Source organism: Anomaloglossus baeobatrachus, chromosome 4, assembly GCF_048569485.1.
Source record: "Anomaloglossus baeobatrachus isolate aAnoBae1 chromosome 4, aAnoBae1.hap1, whole genome shotgun sequence".
In the NCBI taxonomy this organism is placed as follows: Eukaryota; Metazoa; Chordata; class Amphibia; order Anura; family Aromobatidae; genus Anomaloglossus; species Anomaloglossus baeobatrachus.
The window spans coordinates 632670762-632687338 of NC_134356.1; the positions used below are offsets into that span (position 1 = coordinate 632670762).

The 16577-nt window shown below is 47.1% G+C and overlaps 1 protein-coding gene across 6 annotated transcripts in view; it reads right to left on the bottom strand.

Moving 5' to 3' along the window:
• NSD3 (nuclear receptor binding SET domain protein 3) overlaps positions 1 to 16577 on the bottom strand; it is a 223786-nt gene that overhangs the window by 197039 nt on the left and 10170 nt on the right. For all 6 annotated transcript variants that reach the window (XM_075346392.1, XM_075346391.1, XM_075346390.1 and 3 more), the window contains exon 5: positions 386 to 486. In XM_075346392.1, the coding sequence (XP_075202507.1) occupies positions 386 to 486 (101 nt within the window). The remainder of the gene's footprint in view (positions 1 to 385; positions 487 to 16577) is intronic.

Here is a 16577-nt window from a genome sequence, read left to right on the forward strand (position 1 = left end):
GGCAGATTGCAGCCTAATGCCCCAGTGTGCAGGACTTTTTGCTGGTCCTGCAACAAATCAGGAACGCAAGTTTTTCTTCCGGTCACATTGACCATTTTCCTTTTTTTGCAGATTTATTATTTCTTTTAACATCCAACATAGAAGCTGTGAATTGAACTGGCTGACTCAATGGGATGTGAATGTCATGGCAAAATCATCATAAAACAATGGTAAATGAAAAAGAAAAATGCAAGGCAGATGTGTTGTATGCTTTAATAGTACAGATGAGATACAAGTAGTTCAGCCACTCGTTTAGTCAGAGGCGAGTGTTAAGTCACCACAATCCACGGACACGACAGATCTGACAACCGGTGAGAAGAGAAAGCAAACAATTCATGCAACCCACCTGCTCTTTTTTCACCTTTTTCTTTGGCACGGAGTCCAAGGACTTCTCAGATTCTGATCGAGTCCGATTGGACCTTCTCTGGTGTTTCTTCTCAGAGGTTCCTAGTAAAAAGAAACTGTGTTGTGCATTAATCCATCATTGGGGTCAGTGCCTCGAAGGACTGCGAACGGCCCACCTCTGGGCGAGGTTCGAGGCCCAAATAAAATAAAGCAACTCTTCAGTACAGCCTGGTTATTGCTCTACACAGTTTTGTTTCAACCGCGACTCTGCGTCTACATGGCAACAGACTGCGAAAAAACTGTGTAGTCTGACCCCCGAAGTTGTATTCCCTTCCAACTTTCCACCGACCAGAGGTCAGCACAAAGTAGAAAGAAAGTTTTAGGGGCCCCACACACAAAAGAGACTTGTCAGCCGAAACATTATTTGGCCGACTGGCAAAAATTCTCCCTCCATACACAGGAGCACTCGGTCTGCCGAGGGGGACATATCGCACTAGGAGCAAAAGGATTGAAAAATCCTAGGTTGGACAGATGATGTTGGAACAGACTTAGGAGGCCTCAATACTCACCTGACTGTCAGCTAAGGCTGGCGGGTTTAGCTGATTTTAGTCTAATCCGGATGGGGGCTTTAAAGTTGAATGCACACTTTAAAGTAGTTGTTGGGTGCTTTACTTTAAGAATACAAAGGCCATAATTTACCCAACAGAAGTCAAAAGTGTGTTTTTTTGGCCTCTGTCTGGCTGGCATGCATCTGCATACTGTATGGACTAAATGTAAAGTGCTATGTGTGGTGAAAAACTAACACTGTTCATCACCCTGGAAACACCATCCCCACACTCAAACATGGTGGTGACCGTTTCATGCTGTGGGGAGGTTTTTCTACAGCAGGGGCAAGGAAGCAAGTCAGAGTTGATGGGAATATGGATGGAGCTAAATATAGGGTGATCCAGGATGAAAACCTGTTGGAGGATGAAAAATACTTGAAAAAATTAAAACTGCACATCACCCTGAAACCACCTTTCCCACTGTTATACAGGGTGGTGGCAGCATCATGCTATGAGTATTATTTTCTTCAGGAAGGACAGGGACGTTGGTCCGAGTTGATGGAAAGATGGATGGAGCTAAAACGGTGCAATCCTGGATGAAAACCTGTTAGGGGATGAAAAATACTTGAAAAAAAAATAAAACTGCACATAACCATGAAAACACCATCCCCACAGTCACGCAGGGTGCTGGCCGCATCATGCTGTGGGGAGGCTTTTCTTCAGCTGGGGCAGGGAAGCTAGTCAGAGTTGATGGATAGATGGATGAAGCTAAACACAGGGCAATAATGGACGAAAACCTGTTAGAGGCTGAAAAATACTTGAAAAAACTAACCCTGAACATCACCCGGAAACAACCTTCCCCACTGTCATACAGGGTGGTGGCAGCATCATGCTATGGGGAGGCTTTTCTTCAGCTGGGGCAGGGAAGCTGGTCAGAGTTGATGGGAAGATGGATGAAGCTAAATACAGGGCGATAATGGAGGAAAACCTGTTAGAGGCTGAAAAATACTTGAAAATGCTGGGCATTTCATTCTGTGCATCCCATGGCTGTGTGTCCTGTTGGGACCCGGTCACTCTCAGCCCTTATTCACATTGAGGCCTATTTTAGTCCCATGGTAAGGTTTTAATATTATAGAGTGTAGGTACTGTCCCAACCGGGTACACCTTGTCGTTGGTGGGATAGCTTTATGCTTTTTTTTTTATCAAAAACAGTGTTTACTAAGTACCCTATGTTTATATGCACTATGCTTTTATTTAGTTACAGCAGGGTATATTTTCATAATTTTTCCCTTGGTTTTTCATTGTCTTATAGCCAGTGTGAACATGAGCTTACAAGCTCCATGTATACCATTTCATACTCCGGCTCACATTTTTTTTAAGCAGGGGCAAGGAAGCTAGTCAGAGTTGATGGGAAGATGGATGGAGCTAAATACAGGGTGATCCAGGATGAAAACCTGTTCAGAGGATGAAAAATACTTGAAAAAACAACCCCTGCACATCATCACCCTGAAACCACCTTCCCCACTGTCACACAGGGTGGTGGCAGCATCATGCTGTGAGGAGGCTTTTCTACAGCAGAGGCAGGGAAGCTGGTCAGAGTTGATGGGAAGATGGATAAAGCTAAATACATGGCAATAATGTTGGAAAACCTGTTAGAGGCTGAAAAATACTTGAAAATGAGGCACAGATTCATTTTCCAGAAGGAGAACGACCCTAAACAACCTGTCAGAGCTACAATGGATTGATTAGATCAAAGCATATTAATATGTGTGAATGGCCCAGTCACAGTCCAGACCTAAATCCCATTGAGAATCTGTGACAAGACTTGAAATTTGATGTTCACAGACGTCTCCATCCAATCTCACTGAGCTGGAGCAAAGAAGAATGGGCAAAACTTTCAGCTTCTAGATGTGCAAATATGGTAGAGACATCCCCCAAAAGACTTGCTGCAGTAACTGCAGTGAAAGGTGGGCCCACAACGCATAGAGTCGGGGGGGGTGTCTGAATACAAATGCACATCACAATTTTCTATCTATCTATGAATGTGTGTGTCTACATATATTTCTTGTGGCATTTTATACAGCTTAGGCATCTTTCCATTCCGCAGCCATTGCAAGATATCTACCTCCCGACTGCATGTGCCCAATAGTCTGTACCTCATCTAAGAATGCAGGACTACAAATCATCATAGAGAATGTGTTTGTTGTCTGTTACCATGGAGATGCATAGTCTGCATAGGAGCTTCAGAAAGAAAATGGAAGGGAGACTGGTATATATATATATATATATATATATATATATATATATATATATATATATATATATATATATATATATATATATATATACAGTGCCATAAATAGTATTCAACCCCCTGCAGATTTAGCAGGTTTACACATTCGGAATTAACTTGGCATTGTGACATTTGGACTGTAGATCAGCCTGGAAGTGTGAAATGCACTGCAGCAAAAAAGAATGTTATTTCTTTTTTTATTTTTTTTTTTTTTTTTTTTTAAATTGTGAAAAGTTTATTCAGAGGGTAATTTATTATTCAACCCCTCAAACCACCAGAATTCTGTTTGGTTCCCCTAAAGTATTAAGAAGTATTTCAGGCACAAAGAACAATGAGCTTCACATGTTTGGATTAATTATCTCTTTTTCCAGCTTTTTCTGACTAATTAAGACCCTCCCCAAACTTGTGAACAGCACTCATACTTGGTCAACATGGGAAAGACAAAGGAGCATTCCAAGGCCATCAGAGACAAGATCGTGGAGGGTCACAAGGCTGGCAAGGGGTACAAAACCCTTTCCAAGGAGTTGGGCCTACCTGTCTCCACTGTTGGGAGCATCATCCGGAAGTGGAAGGCTTATGGAAATACTGTTAGCCTTCCACGGCCTGGACAGCCTTTGAAAGTTTCCTACCGTGCCGAGGCCAGGATTGTCCGAAGAGTCAAGGCTAACCCAAGGACAACAAGGAAGGAGCTCCGGGAAGATCTCATGGCAGTGGGGACATTAGTTTCAGTCAATACCATAAGTAACGTACTCCACCGCAATGGTCTCCGTTCCAGACGAGCCCGTAAGGTACCTTTACTTTCAAAGCGTCATATCAAGGCTCATCTACAGTTTGCTCATGATCACTTGGAGGACTCTGAGACAGACTGGTTCAAGGTTCTCTGGTCTGATGAGACCAAGATCGAGATCTTTGGTGCCAACCACACACGTGACGTTTGGAGACTGGATGGCACTGCATACGACCCCAAGAATACCATCCCTACAGTCAAGCATGGTGGTGGCAGCATCATGCTGTGGGGCTGTTTCTCAGCCAAGGGGCCTGGCCATCTGGTCCGCATCCATGGGAAGATGGATAGCACGGCCTACCTGGAGATTTTGGCCAAGAACCTCCGCTCCTCCATCAAGGATCTTAAGATGGGTCGTCATTTCATCTTCCAACAAGACAACGACCCAAAGCACACAGCCAAGGTCTGGTTCAAGAGGGAAAAAATCAAGGTGTTGCAGTGGCCTAGTCAGTCTCCTGACCTTAACCCAATTGAAAACTTGTGGAAGGAGCTCAAGATTAAAGTCCACATGAGACACCCAAAGAACCTAGATAACTTGGAGAAGATCTGCATGGAGGAGTGGGCCAAGATAACTCCAGAGACCTGTGCCGGCCTGGTCAGGTCTTATAAAAGACGATTATTAGATGTAATTGCAAACAAGGGTTATTCCACAAAATATTAAACCTAGGGGTTGAATAATAATTGACCCACACTTTTATGTTGAAAATTTATTAAAATTTAACTGAGCAACATAACTTGTTGGTTTGTAAGATTTATGCATCTGTTAATAAATCCTGCTCTTGTTTGAAGTTTGCAGGCTCTAACTTATTTGCATCTTATCAAACCTGCTAAATCTGCAGGGGGTTGAATACTACTTGTAGGCACTGTATATATATACCAGTCTCCCTTCCATTATATATATATATATATATATATATATACACACACATATAAAAAAATATATATATGCACACACACACACATACACATATATATATATATATATATATATATATATAAATAATATATTTGCTATTGAGCTCGCCTTCAATCTCCAAACAAAACTCACTCAGTAAATGTTCACATTCACAATCCAAGCAGTTAAAAAAAAAAAAAAAAAAGGTGAGGGAGGGGTAAAAATGTCAAATACAATTTGACCATTGGAAGAAAGTCTAACTATATATATTTAAGAGAACAAAGGTTCATATATGTGAAATGTCCTAGATGGTGTGTAATACTGATTTAAAAGGAGTCTGTCACCAGAATGGAGCCACCTTGAAGTACACCTGTCATGAGGCGTTCTGCTCTAATCTCATCAGATGTCTTGCCATATGTAGACTCTTTTCACACTGCAGTCTGACACGACACCTGGTGCTTGTGAGTTACTCTGTCAGAGCCGGGCATCGACCGGTTTTGTGCTCACTGGTGATCGGTCTTGCAGGAGTTAGTTCCTGCTGGCCTGTAAGTTGCTGCTGGGATCATAGGTTACTGAAGACCTATCACAGCCGCCTCCACCCTTTAAAAGATGATGGAACCTGGCACCTCATGCCCATTATAGCTCTAGCTTTGCTCCAGCGATACGAGTCTTTGTGCATGGTGATCCAGCTATTGGTGAACTGCTGAGTGCTATTTCATGTGCTGTGGAACTATCCATGTTTTTGTTTATTTCCTCCCTGTACTTTATTTCTCCCTGAGCTCATATTGTCTTTTCCCTTGTGTAAGTTTGCAGTGAGTTTGAGTCTTGATTTTTCCCTGTCTGTCGGTATTTGTGGGATTCATGACTCGTGTCTCAGCCCTAACCCTGGGGTGGAGGAGAGGGGGTGTTAGACCAGAGCAATTCAGGAGTCAGGGCTAGGCTGGCAGTCCAGACCTTGCCACCATCAGGTGTACCTCTGGAATAAGGGACAGCTTAAGGTCCCTAGTCTGAGGGCTAGTTTAGGTGCTCCTACTCGTAGTTACCATATCACACCCCATGACAACACCCTTCATAGAGTTGAGGAACAAATCTTGTGTGGACATTGTGCACAATGTAAATGCGCATGGTGGTAATGCAGTTCATGGTGGTGAAGAGATATATGCATGAGAATAACCTGCTCTTATGGAGCCGGCATACAATAAACGCAGAGAAAAATTAAAAAATAAGTGTGAAGGTAAATTTATCGGATTAGGGCCTGTAAAGAATGTTCTAATAATCGATGCTGCCCCCTAAAGTACTGAAGCCCCCCCTGTTCTTTGCAATTGGAAAATACGCTGTGAAAATCCACTCGTTCAGATAAGTGTTTCAATAGTCCGTGTGTTGGGGGGGGGTATTGGGGATTTAGTATGCAATATTTTGCTTCATATTTTGGGTCAGGGTCACCCATTATACGATAATAACTGGATCAAATACGGGTTACTATCGTTTTAGCATCCATTTATTTTCGGATCCGTTGCATAGGGAACTGCATTTTGCCTTTTACAATTTAATCGATTTATTTATTTTTTAAACCTGATGTCATATAGTTATGTAAGTATTATTATTATTATTTTTTTTTTTTTAGATGAAAGAGGCTAATTTTGCACGCATTCGCTCTAACCTGGCCTTAATAACAATGCTGTGCATAGAGCAGGGCTGTAGAGTCGGAGTGCATTTTGGTAGAGTCGGAATTGGTATAAAATGGACCGACTCCTAAAATATATAATAAATTAGGTACAGCAGTTCAATGCGATTTGTGCTGAATATTTTTTCATAAGAATTTGGGAAAGTTATGAAATGTCCTATAAATGTCTGTTCTACTCCTGATCGGAGGATCTCGGCTTTTAGTTGAGATGAATCTGTGCTGCACTTCAGCTCCATGATATAAGTAGTGATGTTACCATTATACTACAGTGAATTTATCACAAACATGAGTCTTGTAAAGTTGAAATCAGACGTTTCCCTCCGCTCTCTATAAAGACACATCTGCAGGTTTTTCCCTCCGCTCTCTATAAAGACACATCTGCATGTTTTTCTCACTATGTGACATGAAAGCAGAATAAACCTTTCTTCGGCGCTCCATTGGGAGACCCAGACGATTGGGTGTATAGCACTGCCTCCGGAGGCCACACAAAGCAATTACACTAAAAAGTGTAAGGCCCCTCCCCTTCTGGCTATACACCCCCAGTGGGATCACTGGCTCACCAGTTTTCTGCTTTGTGCGAAGGAGGTCAGACATCCACGCATAGCTCCACTGTTTAGTCAGCAGTAGCTGCTGACTATATCGGATGGAAGAAAAGAGGGCCCATATGGGGCCCCCAGCATGCTCCCTTCTTACCCCACTTGTGGTTTGTAAGGTTGAGGTACCCATTGCGGGTACGGAGGCTAGAGCCCACATGCTGTTTTCCTTCCCCATCCCCCTGGGGGGCTCTGAGGAAGTGGGATCTTACCGGCCACCAAGCCCTGAGGCCGGGCTCCATCCACAGACCCATAGAACCTGCTGGATGTGGAGCGGGAGTGCCGTTCAGGGACAAGGCCCTGCAACTTTCAGGTACTCTGTGTCCCCGTATGGCAGGCCACGCACACCCCAGGCTTGCTGGGTGTGCTAGTGCGCCGGGGACTGTAGCGCTGTGCGCTGGGCTTATAGTCCCCGCAGATTACTGGGGGACTTTATGTGTGTGGATCGCCGCGCCGACCGCCCCTGGAGCGGCGGCGCAGCTGCGACTTGTAGTGCGCCGGGGACGCGCCGACCGCGCTTTTACGGCGGCGGCGCTTCTAACTTTAGTCCCCGGTTTTTCTGCGGCCTAGCTCCGCTTCGTTAACGCCCCCCACCCTGTCAATCAGGGTAGGGGAGAGACGTTGTTCAATCGGCAGCGCCGAGGGCTGGAGCACGATTTACATGCTCCAGCCCTCTCACTGAGCACAGTAGGACACAGGCTTTGCGCTTTTTCTCTGTGCACGCCCTAGGCCCGCCCCCAGGCTTGCAGCTCCCCAGGACGCCGGCAGCCATTATACACATGCAGTCTGGCTGGAGAACGGACGCAGGCTCTGAGGGACCCAGGCTAGGGGTTTCTGGCGACCACACACCCGCGCTAAGCGGGCGGTAAGCAGCACATACGTGCGGCCCCACTAGTGCCACAGTGTTATATTTGTGTACTGCACTGTAAGGTCGCTTCTTGGCTGTACACCCTATATTGCTTTGAGGAGACAACGGCATGTCATCCGCAAAACGCAAGGGTGCCAAGGCACGGGCTGTATACACTGCTTGTACAGCATGTGGGGCTAATCTACCAGCAGGCTCCAACGACTCTCATTGTGTGCAATGTTCAGTCCCAGTGGCACTTCGTCAGCCAGAGCCTATTGTGGTGGTAGCCCAGGCAGAGACGCCTGTGAACCCTACCCCGGTGACGGGGACAGAATTTGCAGTCTTTGCTGATAAAATGTCTGTGACTATGACAAAAATCCTGGAGACCTTGCAGTCCAGGCCAGTTGCTCAGACCATGGACACCGCTGTGTCTATGTTCCCCGGCCCCCCTCAGCTGGAATTAATCCGTAATTCAAGGGGGTCCCAGGCATCACAGGCTGAGGGCTCTGACTCCGATGACAGTCCCAGTCCGCCTAAGCGAGCTCGCTGGGAGAGACCCTCCACGTCATCACGCGGATCAGGGTCTCAGCGAGAAGGGTCTCTATATGATGGCTCAGAGGTGGGTGATCAGGAGACTTGTCCTGACGCCGCACTCAATTTGGATACGCCAGATGGTGACGCCATGGTAAATGACCTTATAGCGGCCATCAATAGGCTGTTGGATATTTCTCCCCCAGCCCCTTCTGCAGAGGAGGCAGCTGCACAGCAGGAGAAATTCCAATTCTCCTCGTCCAAAGGGACTCAGAAAGAGCAAAGGAGCTCTGATTCCTGGCGGGCTCACTCACGCCCCAAGAAAGCAACCGGAGGTACCGCTTCCAAGGCGGCTGCCTCATGACTTTCGGCCGCCTCCCTCCGCATCCTCGGTCGGTGGCAGGCTCTCCCGCTTTTGCGACATTTGGCTGCCACAGGTCAAAGACCGGTGGGTAACAGACATTTTGTCTCACGGGTACAGGATAGAGTTCAGTTCTCGTCCTCCGCCTCGGTTCTTCAGAACTTCCCAACATCCCGACCGAGCAGATGCCCTTCTGCAGGCGAGGAATTCTCTAAGAGCAGAAGGAGTGGTGGTCCCTGTTCCTCTTCAGGAACGAGGTCAAGGTTTTTACTCCAATCTCTTTGTGGTGCCAAAAAAGGACGGCTCATTCCGTCCTGTTCTGGACCTAAAACTGCTCAACAAGCATGTGAACGCAAGGCGGTTCCGGATGGAATCCCTCCGCTCAGTCATTGCCTCAATGTCTCAAGGAGATTTCCTAGCATCAATAGACATCAAGGATGCTTATCTCCACGTGCCGATTGCTACAGAGCACCAACGCTTTCTCCGCTTCGTGATAGGAGACGACCATCTTCAGTTCGTAGCTCTGCCATTTGGTCTGGCGACAGCCCCACGGGTGTTCACCAAGATCATGGCGGCAGTGGTAGCAGTCTTGCACTCTCAGGGACACTCTGTGATCCCTTACTTGGACGATCTATTGGTCAAGGCACCCTCTCAAGAGGCATGCCAACTCAGCTTGACTGTTGCACTGGAGACTCTCCAGACGTTCGGGTGGATCATCAACTTCTCAAAGTCAAATCTGTCACCGACCCAATCACTAACGTATCTTGGCATGGAGTTTCATACTCTCTCAGCGATAGTGAAGCTTCCGCTGGACAAGCAGCGGTCTCTACAGACTGGGGTGCAGGCTCTCCTTCAAAGTCAGTCGCACTCCTTAAGACGCCTCATGCACTTCCTCGGGAAGATGGTGGCGGCAATGGAGGCGGTTCCGTTTGCGCAGTTTCATCTGCGCCCACTTCAATGGGACATTCTCCGCCAATGGGACGGGAAGTCAAAATCCCTGGACAGGAAAGTCTCCCTTTCCCAGACGGCCAAGGACTCTCTGCAGTGGTGGCTTCTTCCCACCTCATTATCAAAGGGAAGATCCTTCCTACCACCGTCTTGGGCGGTGGTCACGACAGACGCGAGTCTGTCAGGGTGGGGAGCAGTTTTTCTCCACCACAGGGCTCAGGGTACGTGGACTCAGCAGGAGTCCACCCTTCAGATCAATGTTCTGGAAATCAGAGCAGTGTATCTTGCCCTACTAGCCTTCCAGCAGTGGCTGGAAGGGAGGCAGATCCGAATTCAGTCGGACAACTCCACAGCGGTGGCATACATCAACCACCAAGGGGGGACACGCAGTCGGCAAGCCTTCCAGGAAGTCCAGCGGATTCTGATGTGGGTGGAAGCCACGGCCTCCACCATATCCGCAGTTCACATCCCCGGCGTAGAAAACTGGGAAGCAGACTTCCTCAGTCGCCAGGGCATGGACGCAGGGGAATGGTCCCTTCACCCAGACGTGTTTCAGGAAATCTGTCGCCGATGGGGAAGGCCGGACGTCGACCTCATGGCGTCCCGGCACAACAACAAGGTCCCAACCTTCATGGCACGGTCTCGCGATCAAAGAGCGCTGGCGGCAGACGCCCTAGTGCAAGATTGGTCGCAGTTCCGGCTCCCTTATGTGTTTCCACCTCTGGCACTCTTGCCCAGAGTGCTACGCAAGATCAGATCCGATTGCAGCCGCGTCATACTCGTCGCCCCAGACTGGCCGAGGAGGGCGTGGTATCCGGATCTGTGGCAGCTCACGGTCGGCCAACCGTGGGCACTACCAGACCGACCAGACTTACTGTCCCAAGGGCCGTTTTTCCATCGGAATTCTGCGGCCCTGAACCTGACTGTGTGGCCATTGAGTCCTGGATCCTAGCGTCTTCAGGATTATCCCAAGGGGTCGTTGCCACCATGAGACAGGCTAGGAAGCCCACGTCCGCTAAGATCTACCACAGAACGTGGAGGATATTCTTATCCTGGTGCTCTGCTCAGGGAGTGTCTCCCTGGCCATTTGCATTGCCTACCTTTCTTTCTTTCCTGCAATCTGGGTTAGAAAAAGGTTTGTCGCTCGGCTCCCTTAAAGGTCAGGTCTCGGCGCTATCCGTCTTTTTTCAGAGGCGTTTGGCACGCCTTCCTAAGGTGCGCACGTTCCTACAGGGGGTTTGCCATATCGTACCCCCGTACAAGCGGCCGTTAGATCCATGGGATCTGAACAGGGTACTAGTTGCCCTCCAGAAGCCGCCCTTCGAGCCTCTGAGGGAGGTTTCACTTTCTAGACTATCACAGAAAGTGGCTTTTCTGGTAGCGATCACATCTCTTCGGAGAGTGTCTGAGCTGGCAGCGCTATCATCCAAGGCTCCCTTCCTGGTCTTCCACCAGGACAAGGTAGTGCTGCGCCCCATTCAGGAGTTTCTCCCGAAGGTGGTATCCTCTTTTCATCTTAATCAGGATATCTCTTTGCCTTCGTTTTGTCCTCATGCAGTTCATCGGTATGAGAAGGATTTACATTTGTTAGATCTGGTGAGAGCACTCAGAATCTACATTTCCCGCACGGCGCCCTTGCGCCGTTCGGATGCACTCTTTGTCCTTGTCGCTGGTAAGCGCAAAGGGTCGCAGGCTTCTAAGGCCACCCTGGCTCGATGGATCAAAGAACCAATTCTTGAAGCCTACCGTTCTGCTGGGCTTCCGGTTCCATCAGGGCTGAAGGCCCATTCTACCAGAGCCGTGGGTGCGTCCTGGGCATTGCGACACCAGGCTACGGCTCAACAGGTGTGCCAGGCAGCTACCTGGTCGAGTCTGCACACTTTCACCAAACATTATCAGGTGCATACCTATGCTTCGGCGGACGCCAGCCTAGGTAGAAGAGTCCTGCAGGCGGCAGGTGCCTCCCCGTAGGGGAGGGCTGTCTTTGCAGCTCTAACATGAGGTATTTCTTTACCCACCCAGGGACAGCTTTTGGACGTCCCAATCGTCTGGGTCTCCCAATGGAGCGCCGAAGAAGAAGGGAATTTTGTTACTTACCGTAAATTCCTTTTCTTCTAGCTCCTATTGGGAGACCCAGCACCCGCCCTGTTGTCCTTCGGGATTTTTGGTTGTTTTTCGGGTACACATGTTGTTCATGTTGAACGGTTTTCAGTTCTCCGACGTTACTTCGGAGTGAATTTGTTTAAACCAGTTATTGGCTTTCCTCCTTCTTGCTTTTGCACTAAAACTGGTGAGCCAGTGATCCCACTGGGGGTGTATAGCCAGAAGGGGAGGGGCCTTACACTTTTTAGTGTAATTGCTTTGTGTGGCCTCCGGAGGCAGTGCTATACACCCAATCGTCTGGGTCTCCCAATAGGAGCTAGAAGAAAAGGAATTTACGGTAAGTAACAAAATTCCCTTCTTCCCGTTTTAGGTCAATTAGGAACCAAAATTACTTATATTTGCCAAATGCCAGAATAATGATAGAGAGAAAATGTTCTAAGACATTTTTATTATTTTCTGCAAAGTCAAAAGTTTAGATACACTAAAGGGGGATTTACACGCTGCGACATCGCTAATGCAGAGTCGTTGGGGTCACGGAATTTGTGACGCACATCTGGCCGCATTAGCGATGTTGCTGCGTGTGACACCGATGAGCGATTTTGCATCGTTGCAAAAACGTGCAAAATCGCTCATCGGTGACATGGGGGTCCATTCTCGATTATCGTTACTGCAGCAGTAACGATGTAGTTTGTTGCTCTTGCGGCAGCACACATCACTATGTGTGATGCCGCAGGAACGAGGAACCTCTCCTTACCTGCCTCCCGGCTGCTCTGAGGAAGGAAGGAGGTGGGCGGGATGTTACGTCCCGCTCATCTCAGCCCCTCCGCTTCTATTGGGCGGCTGTTCAGTGACGTCGCTGTGACGCCGCACGGACCGCCCCCTTAGAAAGGAGGCGGTTCGCCGGTCACAGCGACGTCGCCGGGCAGGTAAGTATGTGTGACGGGTCTGCGCGATGTTGTGCGGCACGGGCAGCGATTTGCCCGTGTCGTACAACAGATGGGGGCGGGTACCCACACTAGCGATATCGGGACCGATATCGCAGCGTGTAAAGTAGCCTTAAGAGTACTATGCCTTTAAACAATATGTGACAGCCCATATGATGATGTCATGTCTTTGGAAGCTTCTGATAGGTTTATTGGCAACATCTGAGTTAATTAGAGACACACCTGTGGATGTATTTTAATCAACACCTAAAACACCATGCTTCTTTGGGATTGGCATTATGGGAAAGTCAAAGTAATCATCCAATATCTCAGGAAGGGAATTGTGGATTTGCACAAGTCTGGTTCATTTTTTGGTGCAATTTCCAGATGCCTGAAGCTGCCTCCTTCATCTATACAAACAATTATATGCAAGTGCAAACAAGATGGGAATGTCCAGACATCATACCACTTAGGAAGGAGCCAGGTTCTGTGTACCAGAGATCAATGTGCTTTGGTCAGACAAGTGCATATCAACCCAAGACCTTGTGAAGATGCTGGAGGAAGCTGGTAAGATTGTGTCATTATCCACAGTGAAATGAGTACTGTATCAACATGAGCTGAAAGGTCACCCTGCCAGGAAGAAGCCATTACTCCAAAAGAAACATAAAAAAACAAGATTAATGTTTGCAAATGCACACAGGAACAAAGACCTTAATTTTTCGAGACATGTCCTGTGGTCTGACAAAACTAAAATTGAACGGTTTGGCCATATTGTCCATTGTTACGTTTGGAGGAAAAGGTATAAGCTTTGAAGCCTAAGAACACCATCCCAACTGTGAAACACAGGGGCGGCAGCATCATGTTGTGGGGTTGTTTTGCTGCAGGAGGGACTGGTGCAGTTCACAAAATAGATGGCATCACGAGGAAAGAAGATTATGTGGCGATACTGACCAAATTCTTACTAGTGAGAAGCTTGCGGAAGGAGATCCAAAACGCTTCACCCAAGTCACACAGTGTAAGGGCAATGGTACGAAATACTAATAAAATAAATGGAAACTTTTAAATTTGCAGAAAGTAATAAAAATGTCTTAAAATATTCTCTCTGTCATTATTCTGGCATTTGGCAAATATAAATATTTTTGGTTCCTAATTGACCTAAAACGAGAAAGGTTTATTCTGATTTCATGTCAGATAGAGATAAAAACCTGCAGATGTGTCTTTATAGAGAGCGGAGGGAAAAACCTGCAGATGTATCTTTATAGAGAGCGGAGGGAAAAACTTGCAGATGTATCTTTATAGAGAGCGGAGGGAAAAACCTGCAGATGTGTCTTTATAGAGAGCGGAGGGAAACTTCTGGTTTCAACTGTAGGGGGGAGTCGGAGTCGGAATCAGGGAAATTGAGGAAAACTGAGGAGTCTGAGATTTGGCTTGCCGACTCCACCGCCCTGGGACGGAGAACCTGCACCGCAGCTCAAGTGACGAGGTGGATTATTTGCACAGTATGAGGATTATATTTTGTGAAAATGTTCTGTAACACACTGCGGGGGGGAAAATCAATGGTGAAGAGGACATAAGGACACACTTACGATGGAGTGCACCTTTACTTTTGGACACAGTACTAGAACTGACAGACAATAACAAAAAAAAAACACAAGTTATGTATCTAGACTATAAACTTACCAGGAAAAAAAATGAAAATGAATGGTCCATCCAAATTATTCTGACTAAGTACCAGAGGACACAAGAAGCTATATGTAGATGAGAAGATGGAGAATCACTGGTCAATGGCACTGATGAGAGCCGAACCTCCGACGTTACTGTATAGAGGTCAGAGATGGCACACAGTCATTCATGGTGGAGGTCGGAGACTAGTCATGAGACTGTATGATGAGATTTTATCCTCCACTATTACACTATTCAATACTCTTACTGTAGAGACCCCTCCATATCACGTAAAGGGATGGATCTCTTTCTGCTTTCAGTCTTTCGGGTCCTTCCTTCAGGGTCCGGTTTTCAGCTTTCGGCCACAAAGACCCTTCTTTCAACCAGGTCTGGAGTCTCCACCAGAATAGATAATTCACATATATATAAGTAACACAGAATGTGGATCGATAGACCCCTACACCCCTCTTTTTCAGCCGGTGGGTGGCTTAGGACGAGCTACTGGATCTACCCAGACCTCACATGGCAAATCCACTGTGAGCCAGGCAGGGAATGTAGGACTATAAAGTGGTATAATGGCCATCCACGTAATACAAAGTGTCCGGGATACGAGAGCCTCAGAGAGGAGCTCCCGCTATGGTGTCCATACGTCCTAATCGGGCATTTGGATAGGGGCGGCCTTCATGATACTACACCCACGTAGTCTCACTTTAAAGCGTAGCTCCGAGCATCTGGTGATAAACCTCACATGCACAATGTATTCCCTTTCCTTCAGTATAAGGAGAGTTGGAGGAGACTTTAATTTCTGAAGCAATTTACATCTTTCCTGGAGCTGAAGAGGTGGAGAGGCAAGTGGTGTGTCAGCGAGCAGAGAGAAGACTGTGACCGGGCCACAGCTCCACTGTATCCGACACATCCACAATGACAACTTCCCATCTCCTTGAAGACGACCAACCACCAGGATTTTCCTATATAAACTAAAGCCAGTGCTATACTGGGGCTATCACGCTGATTCTATACATACCTTTAGTTGTGAGATCGGATGTATACTTTCTGAAATATATGCAAGTAAAGTTTGTGAAATGCACTGTTATTTGATTGACAGCAGCTACAGAATATCTAATAGGTGGGTCGGGTTTTGCAAGTTATTCCCGCCCCTGTCTGCTGCCTGTCCTTCCTCTCCCTGTCTCTGTTATTACAGGGGGAGGAAGGATGGGGGGAGGAAGGACAGGCAGCAGACAGGGGCAGGAATAACTAGCAAAACCCGTCCCACCTATTAGATATTCCGTTGCACCTATCAATCAAATAACAGTGCATTTCACAGATTTTACTTGCCTGTATTTCACAAACTATACATCCGATCTCACAACTAGAGGTCTGTATAGAATCAGTATGATAGCGCCAGTATAGCACTGGCTTTAGTTTATGTAGGAAAATCCTGGTGGTTAGTTCTCTTTAAGTCCTCTAGGACCCCCACAATCACTAGATGGGTGATAATGTATTCATCAGTGGGGGTCCGACTGCTGGGACCTGCACTGATCTGCAGAATGAGGCACTTATATAAAATTAGCTGTTCTGCTGATCAGAGCAGTTCACAGCGGTCGGACCCCCACCAGATGGTAGGTTATCACCCATCACGTTTTTGCCAGACAGCCCTTTTTTAAGGGATGTCATATCCTAGTGATACACTGTGAAATGGATATACCCCCTTAAGTGAATTAGGAAAGAGAGGTTCACAGAACAAACAGCTGAGCTGTCAAGGGCAATGTTTCTGCGCATGAGGCTCTGAAATTACACTGGAGGTACGCTTCAAAGTGAACCTGTCAGGTCCCCTATGCTCGAAGAAGCACGAGAAGAATCCCTACCTAACTGTTCCTGTATCTAGTAGCATACATAAAAAGATCTTTAAAAAAAATATTTCTAAAGATCCTTTATGATATGCTAATGAGCGCAGGGACTAGTCACAAGGGCTTTACTTCCTGCACTCATTCCGCCCTCTCAGCATGTTAGCACACCCACAGGGG